General features: G+C 42.6%; 1 protein-coding gene across 2 annotated transcripts; it reads left to right on the top strand.

Moving 5' to 3' along the window:
• Window positions 1-85: 85 nt before the first annotated feature.
• On the top strand, window positions 86-16778 carry ETV3 (ETS variant transcription factor 3). 2 transcript variants are annotated; one of them, XM_008984644.4, is made up of 5 exons: window positions 86-165; window positions 2274-2329; window positions 2931-3168; window positions 4428-4543; window positions 12009-16778. In XM_008984644.4, exons 2-5 carry the CDS (start codon window positions 2284-2286, stop codon window positions 13142-13144), a joined length of 1536 nt encoding a protein of 511 aa, XP_008982892.1. In that variant the 5' UTR covers window positions 86-165; window positions 2274-2283; the 3' UTR covers window positions 13145-16778. The 2 variants fall into 2 exon arrangements, with proteins under 2 accessions (XP_008982892.1, XP_002760169.1); XM_002760123.6 differs by having other exon boundaries at window positions 2271-2329.
• Window positions 16779-17335: the final 557 nt, after the last annotated feature.

The raw sequence follows: 17335 nt of genomic DNA, 5'->3' as shown, positions 1-17335 counted from the left end.
TGAGGCTGGGAACCGGCGAGAGGGCGCCTCCTCCTCCCCGCCCTCTCTGCTGAGGATGGAAGTGACGAAAGCAGCCGAGGAGGTCACTTCCTGCTGGGGTGGATGAGGAGGAGCCGGAGACGCCGCGGAGGAGACCGGAGCGAAGACGGACCGTGCAGGGGAGAGGTGAGTCCGGCCTCGCCGCGGCTACCGGGCCCTCTGGGTCGGATCCGGGACCCCGGCGGGGACGGCGCCCCTGGAATCGTGGCGGGGCGCCGGGCCGCGTAACCTGCCGGGCCTCACCTAGTGCGGGGGGCGGGGGAGGGTGGGAACCCGTGTCTGTCTGAGGGGCGACAGGGACCCAGGGCAGCGTTCCTGTGGTGGCCCCGCGCAGCCCTGAGGCCACGGGTTAAGGGAAGCCCGGCCCGGGAGGTGAATGGTAAGAAGATTCTGGGAGCTGTGGAATCCAGAACCCTGAGCTGCTACGGGAAATCTGCAGCGCCAGACTATGCATGCCTCACTCTTCGGGGAGTGGTCGCGATCAGAGGAAGGAGGTTTGCAGAGTTGAGACGAGTGGCCCTACTTGGATGAAGTGTCCTTGCAGTGAATATGCGAAAGGCGTGCAGAGGCGCCTCAGGGCTCCTGAGAAAGGGACTTTTATAGGGAACATTGGAGAGCTGGAGTGTCCAGAGAGGGCTTCCTTGTCAGGTCATCGTTGCAACGGGATTTGAACCCCATCCATGATGGTTGGAGGGAGTTTTATGGCCAGTATAAAAGACCTCGCGATCCGACAGCGCATTAGAATGGAGTTAAGAGTCCAGGGTAGCTTCCTGGAGCAGTGGGGGAAATTCGTGTTTTTCCTCCCTCATTGTCACTAAAATGGGAAAGGAAGCTCCTGCCTCAGCCCGGTGCCTCGTTATTATATATCTCATGTGTGTGTGTGCGCGCGTTTGTCTGTCAGCCTCAGCCCCATGCCTTGTTATTGTATATCTCGTGTGTGTCTGCGTGTGTGTTCCGTGGCTGTCTTTTCTTTCCTTTGGGGTATTTGCCCCCGGTGCCTGCCTTGTTATTGTATATCTCGTGTGTGTGTGTGTGTGTGTGTGTGTGTGTGTGATCGTTCTGTGTCTGTCTTCTCCTTCCTTTGGGGTACTTATCTTGTCCTCGGCTGCTAGTAGTTTTGAAGACTGACACTTGCTGGTCTCCTTAATGTGATTGGTGAGAAAAAATATTCAAAAGATCTAGAGGAATCCTAGGTTAGGTGAAATTTCCAAGATAAGGAAATTTATCCCTACCCGGGGGCCACTTAGGCATCTGCATTCTCTCCAGACTGCTGCTAATGTGGATGCTAAGGTCCTGTCATCCACCCTGGGGAACAGAGAGGGTAGATCTGCCCTCTCCTGCCTCTGTGTCCCTTTGACAGTTTCACCCCTGCCTCCTTTTTGCTAAATGACTGACACAAAGCTGCTTGCTGGAGGAGCAGGAAATTTATTGAGGAACTGTAAATCTGGATGGAATGAATTCAAATCGCAGCAAGACTCCCTTCACTCACTGGCCAGAAGAGCTTCAGAAATGCCTGCTTTTCAACCTTCCTGTTCAATGGAGAAAATGTAGAATTTTTCTCAAAAAAAATGTTTGGGTGTTTGTGTGTGTTTCTTGTGTAGAGTAAGTGTACATGTGGTGTGTTTGCTTCCCGTATCCCAGGGTATTTTTCAAGGGGGAGGGGGCAGTTTCTGACTGGGAAGAGTCTTCCTTCTCCCATCTCACATAGTTCAGTAAAATAAATCAAAATCGGATGTTCATTCTTGAGTGGGAATCAGATGGATTTGTTTTTGTTTTTTTTTTTCACCCTTTAAACTGGTACATCTCGGTGAACTCAGGCTTGTGTATCTTGGCATGTGGGCTTGCCTAGTAATAGAAGACAAACTGTTTGACTTATTTTGGCTGCGTTTTTGGACCTACTTCACTGTACCTTCCTTTCTTATTTTTTATTTTTATTTTTTTACATTTGAAGGGTTGGTCAGGAGGAGGAAAGCAAATATTAAAGACAATGTTTACACTTTGTGGTTTAAAGTCAGGTGAGAGATAATTATGGCTTTTGAAGCTGATGACCTGAGGCCCATCATTTGATAACTTGGGAGTAGCAGTTTGGAGGTGACATGTTTGAAAGAGAGAGAGTTGCATAAGGAAGGAAGAATAGGGAAAAGGAAGTTTGGGGAAAGACAGCCAGAAAACTCTGGGAGGATACTAAATAAATAGCATCTTAAAGTAATTGTGTGGCTTGTGTCTCTCAGCAGGAGGGCGAAAATGAAAGCCGGCTGTAGCATGGTGGAAAAGCCAGAAGGAGGTGGAGGTGAGCAGAAGTTAATCATCTCTGATGTACCTGGAAGGTCCCTCAGTGGTTCCTGTTCTCTCCACTTGGGCTCTGTTCACAAATGTCAGACCATGACTGACAGCCTCTTGGCTGGATGAATACTGTCAGGACAGTTGTAGGCTTGTTTCCTATGGATGTATATTTAACATGTCTGGTCACCATACCCGTATCCCAAGCTTTAGAGTCTCTTTGCTATTAGAGACACAGTTCCAACCTTAGGGAAAAGGAGTTTCAGCTATATTTTCCTGAAACATTAGTTTATCTTTCCTGTTTGTTCCCTTTAGCACTTTCATGTCCTCATAGAAAGTAGGTGTGAGATTTAGTAATGTATGAAAAGGTAAGATTAGGACATCTGGTTGCTGCCATCCAACTCTTACCAGATTTAATGATTGCCACAAGGATAGGTGACTTCTCTGTGCTTTCCTCTCCCCATTGCGGTTAGGCACAGCTGACTGAAAGGGTACTTATGACATGTTTGCAAAGCACTCTAGATTCTCAGCAGTGGAATGTGCAGTTGGGGGTGCTGGTATGTATGTACCTAGCTCTTAACTAGCTTAATCTTGCCCTTCTCACTTTAAAGGGTATCAGTTCCCTGACTGGGCCTACAAAACAGAGTCATCCCCAGGCTCCCGGCAGATTCAGCTGTGGCACTTCATCCTGGAGCTGCTGCAGAAGGAAGAGTTCCGCCATGTCATCGCCTGGCAGCAGGGAGAGTACGGAGAATTTGTCATCAAGGATCCAGATGAGGTGGCCCGCCTCTGGGGCCGCAGGAAATGCAAACCACAGATGAATTATGACAAGCTGAGCCGGGCCCTCAGGTGAGGGAAAGGATTCCCAAATCTGTGTTAACAGATTAGAAGGAGACTAAGCTGGTTGGTGAATGCTAGATAAAAAGGGTATCGGGTAATAAAAGACTACACTATCTTAGTGAATAATGTGTCACTTTAAAGTGGGAGTAGAAGAGCTGTTGAATCTGAGTAGCACAGGCACAGGAGGAGAAAAGGCATATCTTTGGTTATACGTAGGAGGGAATTCCAGTGTGGCTGGCACTGGATGCTGACAGACAGCCGATTCTGCTCTATAGTGGGCGAGAGTATATGGTGAAACATGGATTGGAGCTCATTTATAATCCAAAGAATTAGTTTAGACTTCTCTATTAGAATCTGTTAGAATTCTTTCTTTGGGATCCCCTGGAAGAAACTTAGAAAAGGGTAAAACAAGTCACAGGAGGAAGACTCAATGATGCCGACCTATCTAATCAGGAACTGTGTCTGTGAACTCAGGTTGTCAGTCCATAGCCTGCTATAACATGTCTAAAGAGTGATCACTATAAGTTTTCTGAGGTTCTTTTTTCTCCTTGTCAGTCTTAAATTTCATAGCCTGTTAGCCCTCAATGGGGCTAGAAGGTAGTTTATGGTCTGTGCTACTGCATAGATGTAAGACTAAAGGTTCCAGATACATTGAGGTTCTCCTGCCTTTCTTTATTCTTAGTGACCTGACATGTAAAATCTGCGCAGTGGCTTTGCTGTGTTCTTTCACATCCCTTTGAGTCTTTGAAGGTGAGGCGGGCCACACTAGCTGCTGTTTTCCAGATCAGGGAATGCCATTGTTTGACCTGCCACCATAAAACAATTCTACATTCCTTTGTCTATCTTTTGAGCTTAGCCCTCCAGACTAACCACATCAGGCTAGTGACTTGTTTGCCCCCACCAGGGCAAGACAGAAAAGAGAAACCAAGCAGTTAGTGGCATGCAGTACAACCGGAAGGAAATGGACTGTAGAATTGAAATTGTGGAGAGATGGAGAAGAAAGTGTTTGGGGCTAGGTGTTCAGAATCTTAAAGTGAAGTTGTCTTTGTAAAGCTCTAGGCAAAAACTAGAGCTGGGTTGAAAATTAAGTGAGAAAATTAAGCTCTTAGGTTTCCTAAATCTACATGGAGGGTCAGGCTACAAAAGATTGGTAGTGATTTTTGTAAGTAATACTTAGAGCAAGAATTGTTGGCCTCAGTGGCTACTTAAGTGTATCGAAAGCTGTCAATAGCTACAAGACAAATTGACATGCATTCCTGTTTTTACAGATACTATTACAACAAGAGGATCCTTCATAAAACAAAAGGGAAAAGGTTTACCTATAAATTTAACTTCAACAAGCTGGTGATGCCCAACTACCCATTCATCAATATTCGGTCAAGTGGTAAGATACAAACTCCCATGGTAGGGAATTAAATTTTGAGTGAAAAGAATTTTTAAAAATCCAAATCTAAGACATGGCATGTTATGGAAGATCTTAGAAGCACTAAAATAATGTGATCCTTTGGATTGCCTCATTGTTCTTGCTCAAGTCTTCTCATTCATCTCACTCACAAAGGGAGTAATAGGTTATGCATTATCAAGATAGATTTCTTTGGTTTATTTGGTTGATAATCTTTTCTGCATATTATTTGTAGTCTAGATACTATACGCTATCTTGTTTGGGAATGATGTTTCATAGGTTTGTGATGATCTTTAAGTTCAGGACTCAGTTTTAACACCCAGCCCAATGGTTCTTTCATAGATGGGAACCTGTTTCTACAAACATTTCCGATTTTCTGTGAAACTACCAAACTCTCCCTTATCAAGTGAATATCATCAAAACCACAGCATCCTTGATCAGAGAAGGGGGAGGTTCACATGTTTGCAGTGAAAAGCACTATCTTTGATCTGCACCAGCAAATCCTCAGAGAACAATCTTCTGAGGTTACTTGACCTTCTCTCCTGTTAAGTGCAGTAGGGCTTCCCCTCTTGACTCTCCTGGTTATAGCTTTCCATCACAACTCTCCACTTTCTCTCTTGATATTGAAAGCAGTCTCTCAAAAGACTTTGTTGTTGTGTTTTTTTGTTTGTGATTTTTTTTATATGCAAATCATACTCCTGCCCAAGAAAATACAGTAGTTCCCCCTTATCTGAGGAGTATATGTTCTAAGGCCCCAGTGCATTCCCAAACCATAGACAGTACCAAACTCCATTCATATCTTTGATGTTTTTTCTTCCCTTAACCCCACTCATATATCTGCGATAAAGTTTAATTTATAAATTACGTACAGTAAGAAATTAACAATAATAAAATAGAAAAATTATAACAATATGCTGTAATAAAATTATGTGAATGTGGTCTTTCTTAAAATACCTTTCTGTACTGTACTCACCTATTTTCAGACCTCTGTGGGTAACTAAAACAGTGGAAAGCAAAACCTCAGATAAGAGAGGACTACTGTAGATTATATTTAACTGTTTTCTGACCAGTTCGTCAATAAGTACTGTGTCATTGTGGCTTTGTATGCTAAGGCAAAGAATGCTGATCATGCAGTAATACAGCTTCTCAGAAAGTTGGAAGAAACCTGAAAAATTAGTGGGGGTGTGGCTGAGAGAATATAATGTTGAGATCCATTGCAGATATGTAATTACTACACACAACAAGTTAGGGCAGTTTTAGCTTGACTGCTATCATTACAGTTTCATCTCTCCTTCTGTAACTAATCCCTCCTGTCCCTGGGGCATGCATTTAAAAAAAAAAAAGTGGTATTGGAATGCATCTCTCTAATTACAACCTGTTTTCTTTCCTTGTGCCTGAGGGAGAGGCGTTAGGAAATCAGACCTGTTCTAGCCACTCAATCTTGCTTCCTCTATTTCTCACTCTTACCCCTTGTGTGCTTGGAGGAATTGGGAATCTAGATGTATATACCAACAATTTTAAATAATGTATTGGTTTTCATACCCCTTTACCCCACTCCCAAAAAATGTTTCATTGGTCTCGTTCTTCTGTCTTTGACCCATTTTTATCTATTGAAAACCAAGAACTTCAGCCACTTAAATAACCTAGAATGGGGCATTCATCAGCCCTGGAAAGTAATGTGGTTTTCCAGGGCAAAGAAACCTGGATCCTCACTCTGTGAAGACTCTGATCTAGAAACCTAACAGTAGTGGCGCAGCACACCTGTTCTGCCTGAGGCACTTGAACCAACCTTGATCTTTAACTGAGCTCAAGATCCTAATCAAAAAGCCACAGCGGGCTGGGTGAGATGGCTCATGCCTGTAATCCCAGCAGTTTGGGAGGCTGGATCACTTGAGGTCAGGAGTTCGAGACCAGCCTGGCCAACATGGTGAAACCCCAGCTCTACTAAAAATTCAAAAATTAACTGTCTGTAGTGGCAGGCGCCTGTAGTCCCAGCTACTCAAGAGGCTGAGGTAGGAGAATCACTTGATCCCAGGATGCAGAGGTGTCAGTGGGTTGAGATCGCACCACTGCACTCCAGCCTGGGCGACAGTGAGACTCGGTCTCAAAAAATAAAAAAATGCCACAAGAAAAGCAAAACTGTACATTTATTTTAGTACATCTATCTCTACTTCCTTGCTCACATCCTAGATACAGACAGCTCTAAAGAACTAGTGTCATTAGTCTATAAAGAACTTTTGACCAGAAAGGCAAAATGTTGTTTACAGTTAACTTTATGATGACAAAGGAATGTAGCATTTATTGAACATCTACTTTATGGAGGTACTTTTGCTTAGTAATTTTGTAAATTATCTCATTCAGCTCTTCAGCCCAGTAAAGTGAATGTCTTGATATCCGCATCTACAAATGATAAAATTAGGAAAATAACAGCAAAGTGAAACACTGATCAGGGTAGGTTGAATAGTTATCTATTGAACAGTTTCTTGGGAAACAATTCCTGAGAGATTTGAGCTATTAAAATCTAGCTCTTATTTAATAGATCATACATTCCTCCTCTAGATTGGATTCATTTGTTCAACAGATAATGCGAGTTCTTTACCTTAAGGAACTTACAATTTGGCGGGAGAGATAAGATATTCCAGGTTTAATACAATGTGAAATGTGATAAGTATTCTAAATAGAGCTGTGTGGATTTAGATCCTGGAGTCCAGTGAGATCATGTCTGCAGGGTTGGTTGATATAGTTGGGGTATTCTGGTTTGTGTATTTTATCATGAAAATCATCATATATAATTAGTAAGATATGTCCCTGTGTTTGCATAAGAAACATTGGAAAGATACAGAAGATACTGTCAGGATGGGGGCAGGACAGACTAGTTCAGGGATGGACTTGCTACCTTTCAATCTATGCCTCTCTTTCCCCCCACCAACCCCTGTGTTTTATTTTTATTTTGGAAAACTCCAAACCTACAGGAATATTGGATAAAGGACAGTAAACACTCATATATCCTTTATCTAGATTCACTGATGGTTAATATTGTAGCCACATTTGCTTTATCTCTTTCTATTTATATATACTTTTTAAATCTTTTGAGATTAAGTTGCAGACATCATGACATTTCGCCCCTGTGTACTTCAGCTTGTATTTCCCAGGAACAAGGACATTCTCCTTCATGACCACAATAACATTACCACACCCAAGATGTTTAACATTGATAAAATGCAATTATCTAATACATGGTCCGTATTTGAATGATAGGTGTCTTTTTAAGGTTTAATTTTTGTAACATGATTATCTAATAAAAACAGTTATTTTAACAATGACACGCAATTTGCTATGCTTGGTACTATTCTAAGGGCTTTACAAATATTAATTCTTAATCCTCATAACAATAGGCCCATTCTGACCTATTTTACAGGTAAGGAAACTGAGGCGCAGAGAGGTAAGTTGTCCAGAGGCACATAACTAGTAAGTGGCAGGACCAAGATTTGAACTAGGCAAAGACCTCATGAATTCCATTTTGCCAGAGGGAGTCAAAGATTCCAGTGTGCTACAAGTACTAGGCTACAAGGTAAAAGGTGCTAGAACAGAGATAGAGACCCAGTTTTTTCACCCCCACCACTTGAATTTCATGGTGACTTCGTGGAGGTGGTCTTCTAAAGCAGTGGTATTCAGACCTTTTTTAGCAGCAAACTTTTTTTCTAAGTAAAATCTTAGGTTTAATATCTCAACATGTAAAAAGCTACTCCAGTTAATCAGAGGTAAGGGTTCCAGAATGCTGCCTTCCCAGTATTGCTTCTACTCTCACCTCCCTTTACTCTACCTAAATGCATTTGGCAAATACTGCTTGTTATGTTGTCTTTACAGTACACCTTAACATACGTAAAGACTGAGATATCCTCCGGGTTTTTTTTACAAGTAATAAAGAACCAGATTTAATTAATCATTTCTAAATTGCTTAGGAGGCAGGACCTTACCCTGCACATTATGCTTCATTCTTCTGAATACATAGAAGTGGGTTTTTTGCTTTTGAGTAGATGTGCTCTTAATTAAAAGTCAAGATCTAAAATAATCAAAAAGGGTAGAATTGTAGTCACTGTGATAAGCTAGTAGAAGAATACATTAGGCCTGGGAGCCTTTTGACTCTACTCAAATCATTTGCAATGGAAGAACATCCATCTGTTCTTTCTAATTTTAAGATTAAATCAGTGGCTCTTTTTTTTCCGATCTGTGGTTTTGTTTTTAATTATCTTAAGTCTTACGATAACACGTAATTTTTAAATTTGTGTATATTTCCTGTAGTCATTTTAGGTCGGCAAAAGCACCATTTCCAGTCACAAATACACAGCAGTTCTACAGTTTATGTCTGAATGGCTGTTTAAACACAATCCCAAATTATAGCTTAGTCTGAATTAGATAGTAAAGAATTCAAGAGTGAAGTTTAACTTGCTACTGTTTTTTAAAGCGTCTGATCCTATAGATCACTTATAAAATGTGAGAAGTGTTAAATCTTTATTTGTTATTACACATAAACCACACTAAAATGCTTTTCACTAAGTAAAAGGAACCATTTTAGATACAGGGAATTCTAATTGGATTGGCTATTGTTAAGGCCAAAATATAAAGTAGACATTGCCACCTTATCTTTAGCCCTTGCCTGTAAGAGGCAAATGAACATAAAACATAGGTGAATCTTGCTTGGTTCTGAGACAGTAAAGGAATTTCCCCAGTATTTAAATATGTTCACATAACCACTTATATAAATCTAGATATAAAACCATTCTCCAGTAAGTTTTAAGATGGCATTCTTCATCTTTGTGAAAAGTTGAACATTACTAATGAAGTCCAGTCATTTATTTAGAAGGAATAAACAGTGATATATAGCATTTACTATATCAGAATTACTGTTAAAATTCCAAAAGCCAAACATATTCATCTGACCACAAGCCAGTCTTAATTAAATCAGGACTGCCCAACAAAAACATTCTGTCAGTCATTCATGATCTGAATTCTGGTTTATGAGGTCTGTTAAATTGTGGTACACATAAAAAAGTCATGAGGCATTTCTGTTTTGTAATAAATAAGGCAGTGTCCAGTTATTACCCATTAATAGCTTTTTTCAGATGAGCCATCAAGTCTGCCCTTCCTGTCTTCTTAATGTTGGCAAAGATCATTTTTTTTCCAGAGATGTACTTCTTGGGATTCTCCAAATACTCCATCAGTATCCTCTCCCCAGGTGATGCCTTTGTTCTTACTGGCATCTGCGTAAGAGAATCCAGTGGACTGACCTGTCTTCCACCCAGAGAGACATGGAGATCAGTCCCAGCCTCGTGCTTGACTTCCTTTTCCACAGTGTGGCACTGGGCACACTTCTGAACACAAATATTCTTGCCTTTCTCAAAATTACCCATATTTAATTTTCTCTTTCATCACTGGCACTATGAAGGTTCCTGCTTAGAAGCCAGACATCCTGTTCTCTAAATCAGTGGCTTAAAAAAAAAAGTCGTGCAGAACAGTTTTCTGTGGAACAGTAGTTTGGGAAATGAGGCTCTGGCACCATGTTACTCAGTCACATGTACCTAGAAAGCTACCAGTTTACAAATACCAGCAGACTCCAGAGTCTGTTAGACCAAGAGGAGAAGGCACCAGCTGATTGGGAGCAGTTCATAACCGTACCATATCTACATACTTTTTTGTTTCCACTCCTAGATCACTATACTTTCACTGAAAATTTGGGGTTTTTTCTATTTTTTTTCTTCTCCCTTTTTCCTTCTTCCTTATTCATCTTTGCTTCAGAACCCTGCTAACATTATAATAGAAGCTGCCGATACCTCCCAGGACCCCACAGGTCCCTGAGGCCTCAGATGGCATACCTTTTTCATGTCTTATCAGGAGGCCCACTGGGGGAAGTTGAGAACTGTGAGCCTCTAAGGTTGACCTGGGCTGGGTGCAGTGGCCCACACCTGTAATCCCAGCACTTTGGGAGGCCAAGGCAGGTGGATCATTTGAGGCCAGGAGTTCAAGACCAGCCTAGCCAACATGGTGAAACCCTGTCTCTACTAACAATAACAAAAATTAGCCAGGCATGGTGGTGCACACCTGTAATCCCAGCCACTCCAGAGGCTAAGGCACGAGAATCACTTAAACCCAGGAGGCAGAGGTTGCATTGAGCCAAGATGGTGCCACTGGACTCCAGCCTGGGCAACAGTGAGACTCTATCTCAAAAAAAAAGTTGACATAATTAGCACAGCGTATGTTATCACTTAGAGCTTTAAATTTTAGCAGGCAAACTTGGAAGAAGAAATAGTAGGTCCTGGATTTTCTCCCAGCCTCCTTAATGTTTGAAAGCAGGTTGGAATTGGAGATCTTTCAGTAGAATTTGTTAGACTAATATAGATTTGGAGTGATTAAAAAATATGGTCTGTGTACATTAGGTACAGCGTCTTGAGTTTTTACCGCATTGCTTTACATCGATGTCATTTTCAGTTTTGTTGATTTGTTTTTGATTTGGTTTGGTTTGGTTTGCTTGCTTTTTTTTTAAATACAGCCAAGCGAGTGCATCCAGGAATGGGGCCTTGACCCAAGCAGAGCTTCTCTGAAGGTGCAGTTAGCCAGAGTAGCTCTTTCCCCTACCTGCTTCCCATCTTGAAATGTATATGTATTCGAACAAGGAAAAATTTGGTAGCATGTGGGTAGCCTAGGCAGTGAGTAAACATCAGACATCCTCTTGTAGCAAGTATCTATACATTGCTATTTTCTATCTTACATGTTCTCGAATGTTTATATTTCAGTAAGCCTCTACCTCCTCTCTCTCTCTCTCTCTCTCTCTCTCACACACACACACACACACACACACACACATTCACACACACAAATATTAGAATAAGAAAAGACTATTTGCAGAGCTAAAAATTGAAACAGGTAATATACACAATATTTGGAGTTGCAGAGGAGAAGGTCCTTTTTTTTTCTTTTTGAGACATAGTTTCGCTGTTGTTACCCAGACTGGAGTGCAATGGCACGATCTCGGCTCACCACAACCTCTGCCTTCTGGGTTCAAGCAAAGGAGAAGGTCCTTTTACCCATTCATTAATTACACTTATTATTTATTGTGCACTTACTAATTGTTTAGTCCTGAACTACGAGGAGTAGTTTCAATAGGAAGTCCCTGCCCTGTGGAATTTAGATTTTAGAATATGAATAAGCAATTAGGATGTTTTCAACAGTAAGGAGTACTGTGAAGACAGTAAAGAGCCTAGAGAAGGATGACAAATTGAGTAGAAGCAGCTGAGCAGTAGTTACTAGGAAGTTGGGGAACTATGGGATTCAGTCCAGTTGGAATGATTGTTTTCTGTTACTACTAAACATTCTGCACTTAGTTAGCCTAAGTGATGATAATGAATGAGCAGTCCTCTGATGCAGCCTTTTGTCTTTTCCACTATCACAGGTGTGGTTCCTCAGAGTGCGCCACCAGTGCCCACAGCCTCTTCTCGGTTCCATTTCCCACCTCTGGACACCCATTCTCCAACCAGTGATGTGCAGCCGGGGCGGTTCTCTGCTGGCTCCCTAACTGCTTCTGGCCAGGAGTCCAGTAATGGTACTGATAGAAAGGCCGAGCTTTCAGAGCTAGAGGATGGCTCAGCTGCTGACTGGCGCCGAGGCGTGGATCTCATGTCCTCCAGGAATGCCGTTGGTGGAGGAGGGATTAGCCATCAGAAACGCAAGCCTGACATAATGCTTCCTCTGTTTGCTAGGCCAGGGATGTACCCTGACCCCCACAGTCCCTTCGCTGTCTCTCCAATCCCTGGCCGTGGAGGTGTCCTTAATGTCCCCATTTCACCAGCTCTCTCCCTGACTCCCACCATCTTCTCCTATAGCCCATCACCAGGCCTGAGCCCTTTTACCAGCAGCAGCTGTTTCTCCTTCAACCCTGAGGAAATGAAACACTACCTTCATTCTCAAGCTTGCTCTGTGTTCAACTACCATCTGAGTCCTCGGACTTTTCCCCGTTACCCAGGGCTCATGGTTCCGCCATTGCAGTGCCAAATGCATCCTGAAGAGTCAACTCAGTTCTCCATCAAGCTGCAGCCCCCACCAGTTGGGCGGAAGAACCGGGAGAGGGTTGAGAGCAGCGAGGAGTCAACACCAGTTACTGTGCCCACCATGGCTCCTACTCCCCCAAGAATCAAGGTGGAACCTGCCTCTGAAAAGGATGCTGAGAGCCTCAGGCAGTCCGCACGAGAGAAAGAGGAGCACACTCCAGAAGAGGGCGCTGTGCCAAGCAGGACCGTTGAGGAAAAAGGCACCATCTTTGCCCGCCCTGCTGCACCACCCATCTGGCCCTCTGTGCCTATTAGCACCCCAAGTGAAGAACCTCTGGAGGTGAGTGAAGACAGTGAGGACAGGCCTGGCAAAGAGCCCAGTGCACCTGAGAAGAAAGAAGATGCCCTGATGCCCCCCAAGCTTCGGTTGAAGCGGCGCTGGAATGATGACCCTGAAGCCCGAGAGCTGAGCAAGAGCGGCAAGTTCCTATGGAATGGGTCAGGACCCCAGGGCTTGGCAACAGCAGCTGCTGATGCTTAGAACTAGAAGTGGATTAGGAGCTGTTTATACTATAATCAAATACATACATGTATTTATGTAGCAAGATTTCAGGGTAGGGGGGAGGGAGTTAAACTGGTTTGATCATTCTAGGGGCATAGACTTGTATTTTTACGTTTTGGGGTTGGGATGGGGTTATCTTCTGTTGTAAATTAGGTGGGATATGAACACACTTATTTTCTTGGTGAGTAGGACACAGGGAGGGTATTGAACTCAAAGGAGAGGAAGCCTCTATTTCCTGTTGAGGCTTATACTTTCTGACAAGGAAACTCTCAAAGGGCCAAGATACTTTTTGGTCCCATGATAGTTCAGGTTCCAGACTGCTTTCTTTTCTATTGTATTTATATGTGGAAAGCCATTAATGAATTTATTTGCTCCAAGAGATATACATAAAAGGGGAAAGGGCATGGTTGGGAGGTTGAGCAGTAAGAGACCGTTAGTATTTTGACTGAAATGCTTCTCTATAATTATTGCAGGGGAGGAATAAGATAATCTCAGATTACTGGGGTAGGGCCTGGGGGATGTTGCTCTTTTCTTTTTCCCTTTTTTTTTTTTTTTGGTTGGTTGGTGTTGTTTGGCATTTTTTTCTTTTCCTTTTTAAAGAAACTGTTTTCAGGAAACACGAACAAACGTATTGCCAATTATAGTGGGGCTGGGAAGGCACAGGAGCTGGCGGCCTCTCAGCTGCTTAGTTTGGACACTAAGCCCCGCTGTGAGTTTCTCAGACTTTTCACCTACTTCACCTATGAAGAAGCCATGAGGAGTTGTAAACTCTTGTTCAGGGAAGAAAAGAGGGCAGGAGGAAGTAACCCGATGCCTTTAAAAACAAAACAAATTCTAAAAAACTTCATTTTTTTCTTTTCTATTGTGGGTTTGGGGAGCCAAACCAAAGTGTGACTGTGAGCAGGTTCACTGAGAGGCATGGCAACATTGCTGAAGAGGTCTTTCCATTATGTCTGATTCTCTTATTTTCTTAAGTCAAGCCTTAACTATGAACATACTTTAAGATGATACGGGTCAGTCACCATAAACCTGTAAAAGGGCATGAACAGCTTTTCAGATAACCCAGGAACGTTGAGACATGGCTTAGTGTCTAGCTGACATTTAGTGAGTCCCTCTTGACGATGTTGGGATGGGTAGCCAAAAGGCAGGATTGTGGGAGCCGATGATACCTGGAAACACGGAAGGTAGCTGGAGGTACAAGTGGATGTTTGTTGAGACTGAAGGAAGAGGTGGAAAGAAGACACAGAAGGCAACCAGATGCCAAAAGGCCTGGCATGAATGAAAGAGTTGGCGTCTGTCCTGTTGTGATGTTGCCATTCTTGCCATACCCATTTGCCCAGATTGTTCTGATTCTCGTGTTCAATTGACTGTCCCACATGAGACTCCAGTTTATAGGCAGTGAGGAATTGTTTCTTCCTGGAAAATTCCCTTCCAGCAACTTCAGAGGAATGGGAAAGTATTAATCTTAGGTAAAGCAAAGGGGCCTGGACTAGGGGCAGAGAGAAAGAAGCAGCAGTCCACCTTCTGTGTGTGTGTGTGTGCACATGTGCCTACGTAGTGTACATTAGAACCTGACTGGCTCAGATCTGCATAGCAGCAGGGAGAGAAGAAATCACTCCATATCTGATGAGAGGAAGTGGGGCACAGGGATGGTGTCTGGGAATTAAAAACATTCTTGACTCCACCTTAGCCTAAGCAAACTTTATATACTTAGTAACATTTGAGGGTTGTCTTTTGATGGTGGGGGTGTTTTCCTTTTTAAACTACAATGCTTGTGTAAAAGAGGGAGGGACTCAGAAAAGGTTAGAGCAGGTGAGGGAGACCGTAGATGACCTCGGATGACTTGAGTCCATCATACCTTTGCCTGGCAAGTCACCTCCCCCTTGCTTGATTCAAATTCCATGAGTGACCTGCCTTTCCCTAGGAACAGGACTAGGAGGGTGGTCCCCAGCAACTCAGGCTGCATAGGGCTCCCCATTCGGGCTGCGTTGGTGGTTGTGCTTTTGTAAGTTTCTTTCTCTGCACTTCGACTTACCTCTGAATCAGAAAGCAAGCCCAGCAGGTGGATGAGGGATCTCTGCTTGGCATTGCCCGACCTAACCAGGGAGGCTGGCTGGCCACCCACTGTCCGCTAATGGGGAGAGCCAGCAGATGTTCGTATGAACTCAGGAATAGAAACATGAGGCCTTTTTAAAATAAGAGGGAGAAGAATCCATGATGCATACCTGTAACCCCCTAGAACCCAAGTGCCAGAATTAATTCCTAGATGCTGCTTCTGTTTGAACAAAACGTCACTGCTTTTACACTTGAAAAAAAACACTCGAAAAATGTTCAACTCCATGAAAAATATTTTTTGGCTTTAAGAAATTGTCTGGTGTTTTACCTGTTTCCTTTGATGGCCATTCCACCAGTAAATTTTTGGTTGATTTGCACTGCACATCGGGGTTGGGGTTGGGGGGGAGGGTCCTTATACAGAGCCGAACTTGGGGTTGCTCAGGAAGTGGACCAGGGAATGTGGAGGTCATTGACATTGCCTGGGACAAAAGAGTGGGAGACCGTTTGTGTCCCCTCAGCCCACTCCTGGCAGCACCTGTTACCAGCCTGGTACAAAGCCAGGTTTTTCTCTTCTGGGAGCATCTCATCACTCTCCAGCAGCAGGTGGAAAAAGGGGGACAAAAACCAGACCTACGTTCTCTCCCCCATTTTTTCCAAGTTTTGCTGTGCCAAATGCTTAAAATTTTGCAAATGTAAATCTGTTGAAAGTTCATTAATCAAGAGCTTCTCCATCTAAACAGTTTGCTTTTTTAGCTATAGAAAAAGAAAACAGTAAATATCTCTTAAGGGTATCCAGCCATGCTGAGCTCACCTTTTTTCCTGAAGAATGGGTAGGAGTGAAATATTCACACCAAGTCCCTTCACCTTGAGTTTGAAGCTGTACCGCATTAAACCCAATTCACTCACACAGGGAATGATCGCACCCTAGTCCTCTATGGGCCAAGCAGCTTTCAGAAGCATTAAAAAAGTAGTTGAAGTATATCACTTCTCACCAAATGGGTAGACTCAGTTGGCTGTTTGTCCCTTGTTTTTTTATTTATTTCATAATTATGTTTGTGCTTTTCATTTTGTAAACAGTAATGAAACATACACTTTTATTTTGTTTAGAAGACAGCTTTGATTCAATCTTTCAAGAACTGTTCCATTCTTGGTTTCTTCTTAGGCGGGAAAAAAAGTTACCAGTTAATTTGTTTTGAGATATTTAGGCATTCTTTGAGTTACAGAATTGTGATGCAGGGATTTGTGAATGAGACATTTACATGTGAAAGGTGACTTCACTAGTTACCTGCTTACACAGAGTCAAGTGTGTATATGTACATAAAGTGTAAGTAATCTTAACTCCTTTGTGCAGTGCCTTTTAGATGTTCCGCTTTCTATAAAGTCTTCAAATTTTTGCATATATATTATATATATGATGTAATGTTATAGAAATATATGTATAATATACATATTTTTTCCAGGGGTATCTGATAGCTCTGTATTTTGTTATGGAAGTTGAAAGAAAAAAAAGTATTTTACCTCAGAAATTAAAGTTAAATAAAAAAATACTTTTAAGTAATGTTTGCTGAGAGTTGGTTTTGTTGGCCATCATACACTGTTTCGGGGTGGTCATGCCAGGGAACTTGCCAAGTCCGTCCTCGCTCACCCTCCTTCATGGTTTCTTATTCCTACTGTACAGGTACCAACATAGTGAGGACGTAGATCTCTAACAGTTCTGGAGATTTTCCATTTTCTTGAGTGAAGGCTGCTACCAGATAAAACTAACTGAAGCCAGAGACCCAAGTCGGGTGGAAATGTCCATCTCAAAATTATTGCGAAGATTCTTTAAGAGTACAATGTCAAAGCCAGACACAAAAGACCACACATGACCTGATTTCATTTACATGAAATGTCCAGAATAGGCAAATCTGTAGAGACTCAACATGGGTTAGGGGCTGCCAGGGAAGAGTGGAGAGTGACACAGGTCAGATTACCTGTTTAGGGTGATGAAAGTGTTCAGGATTTAGTAATGAGAGTTGGACAACTATTTGAATCTAACAAAAACCACTGAATGACAATCACTCTGAAAGGGTAAGTTTTCTGGCATGTAAATTATATCTCAGTAAAGGTGGTTTC

This window comes from Callithrix jacchus, chromosome 18, assembly GCF_049354715.1.
Source record: "Callithrix jacchus isolate 240 chromosome 18, calJac240_pri, whole genome shotgun sequence".
Lineage (NCBI taxonomy): Eukaryota > Metazoa > Chordata > Mammalia > Primates > Cebidae > Callithrix > Callithrix jacchus.
This window is presented reverse-complemented; position numbering and strand designations above follow the sequence as displayed.

What these genes read in the sequence shown, in the direction of transcription:
- ETV3 (XM_008984644.4), top strand. Translation starts at nt 2,284, where the DNA reads ATGAAAGCCGGCTGTAGCATGGTGGAAAAGCCAGAAGGAGGTGGAG. An exon ending in AAAGCCAGAAGGAGGTGGAG is followed by an intron (nt 2,330 to 2,930) that starts GTGAGCAGAAGT and finishes CTCACTTTAAAG; the next exon opens with GGTATCAGTTCCCTGACTGG. An exon ending in CATCAATATTCGGTCAAGTG is followed by an intron (nt 4,544 to 12,008) that starts GTAAGATACAAA and finishes CCACTATCACAG; the next exon opens with GTGTGGTTCCTCAGAGTGCG.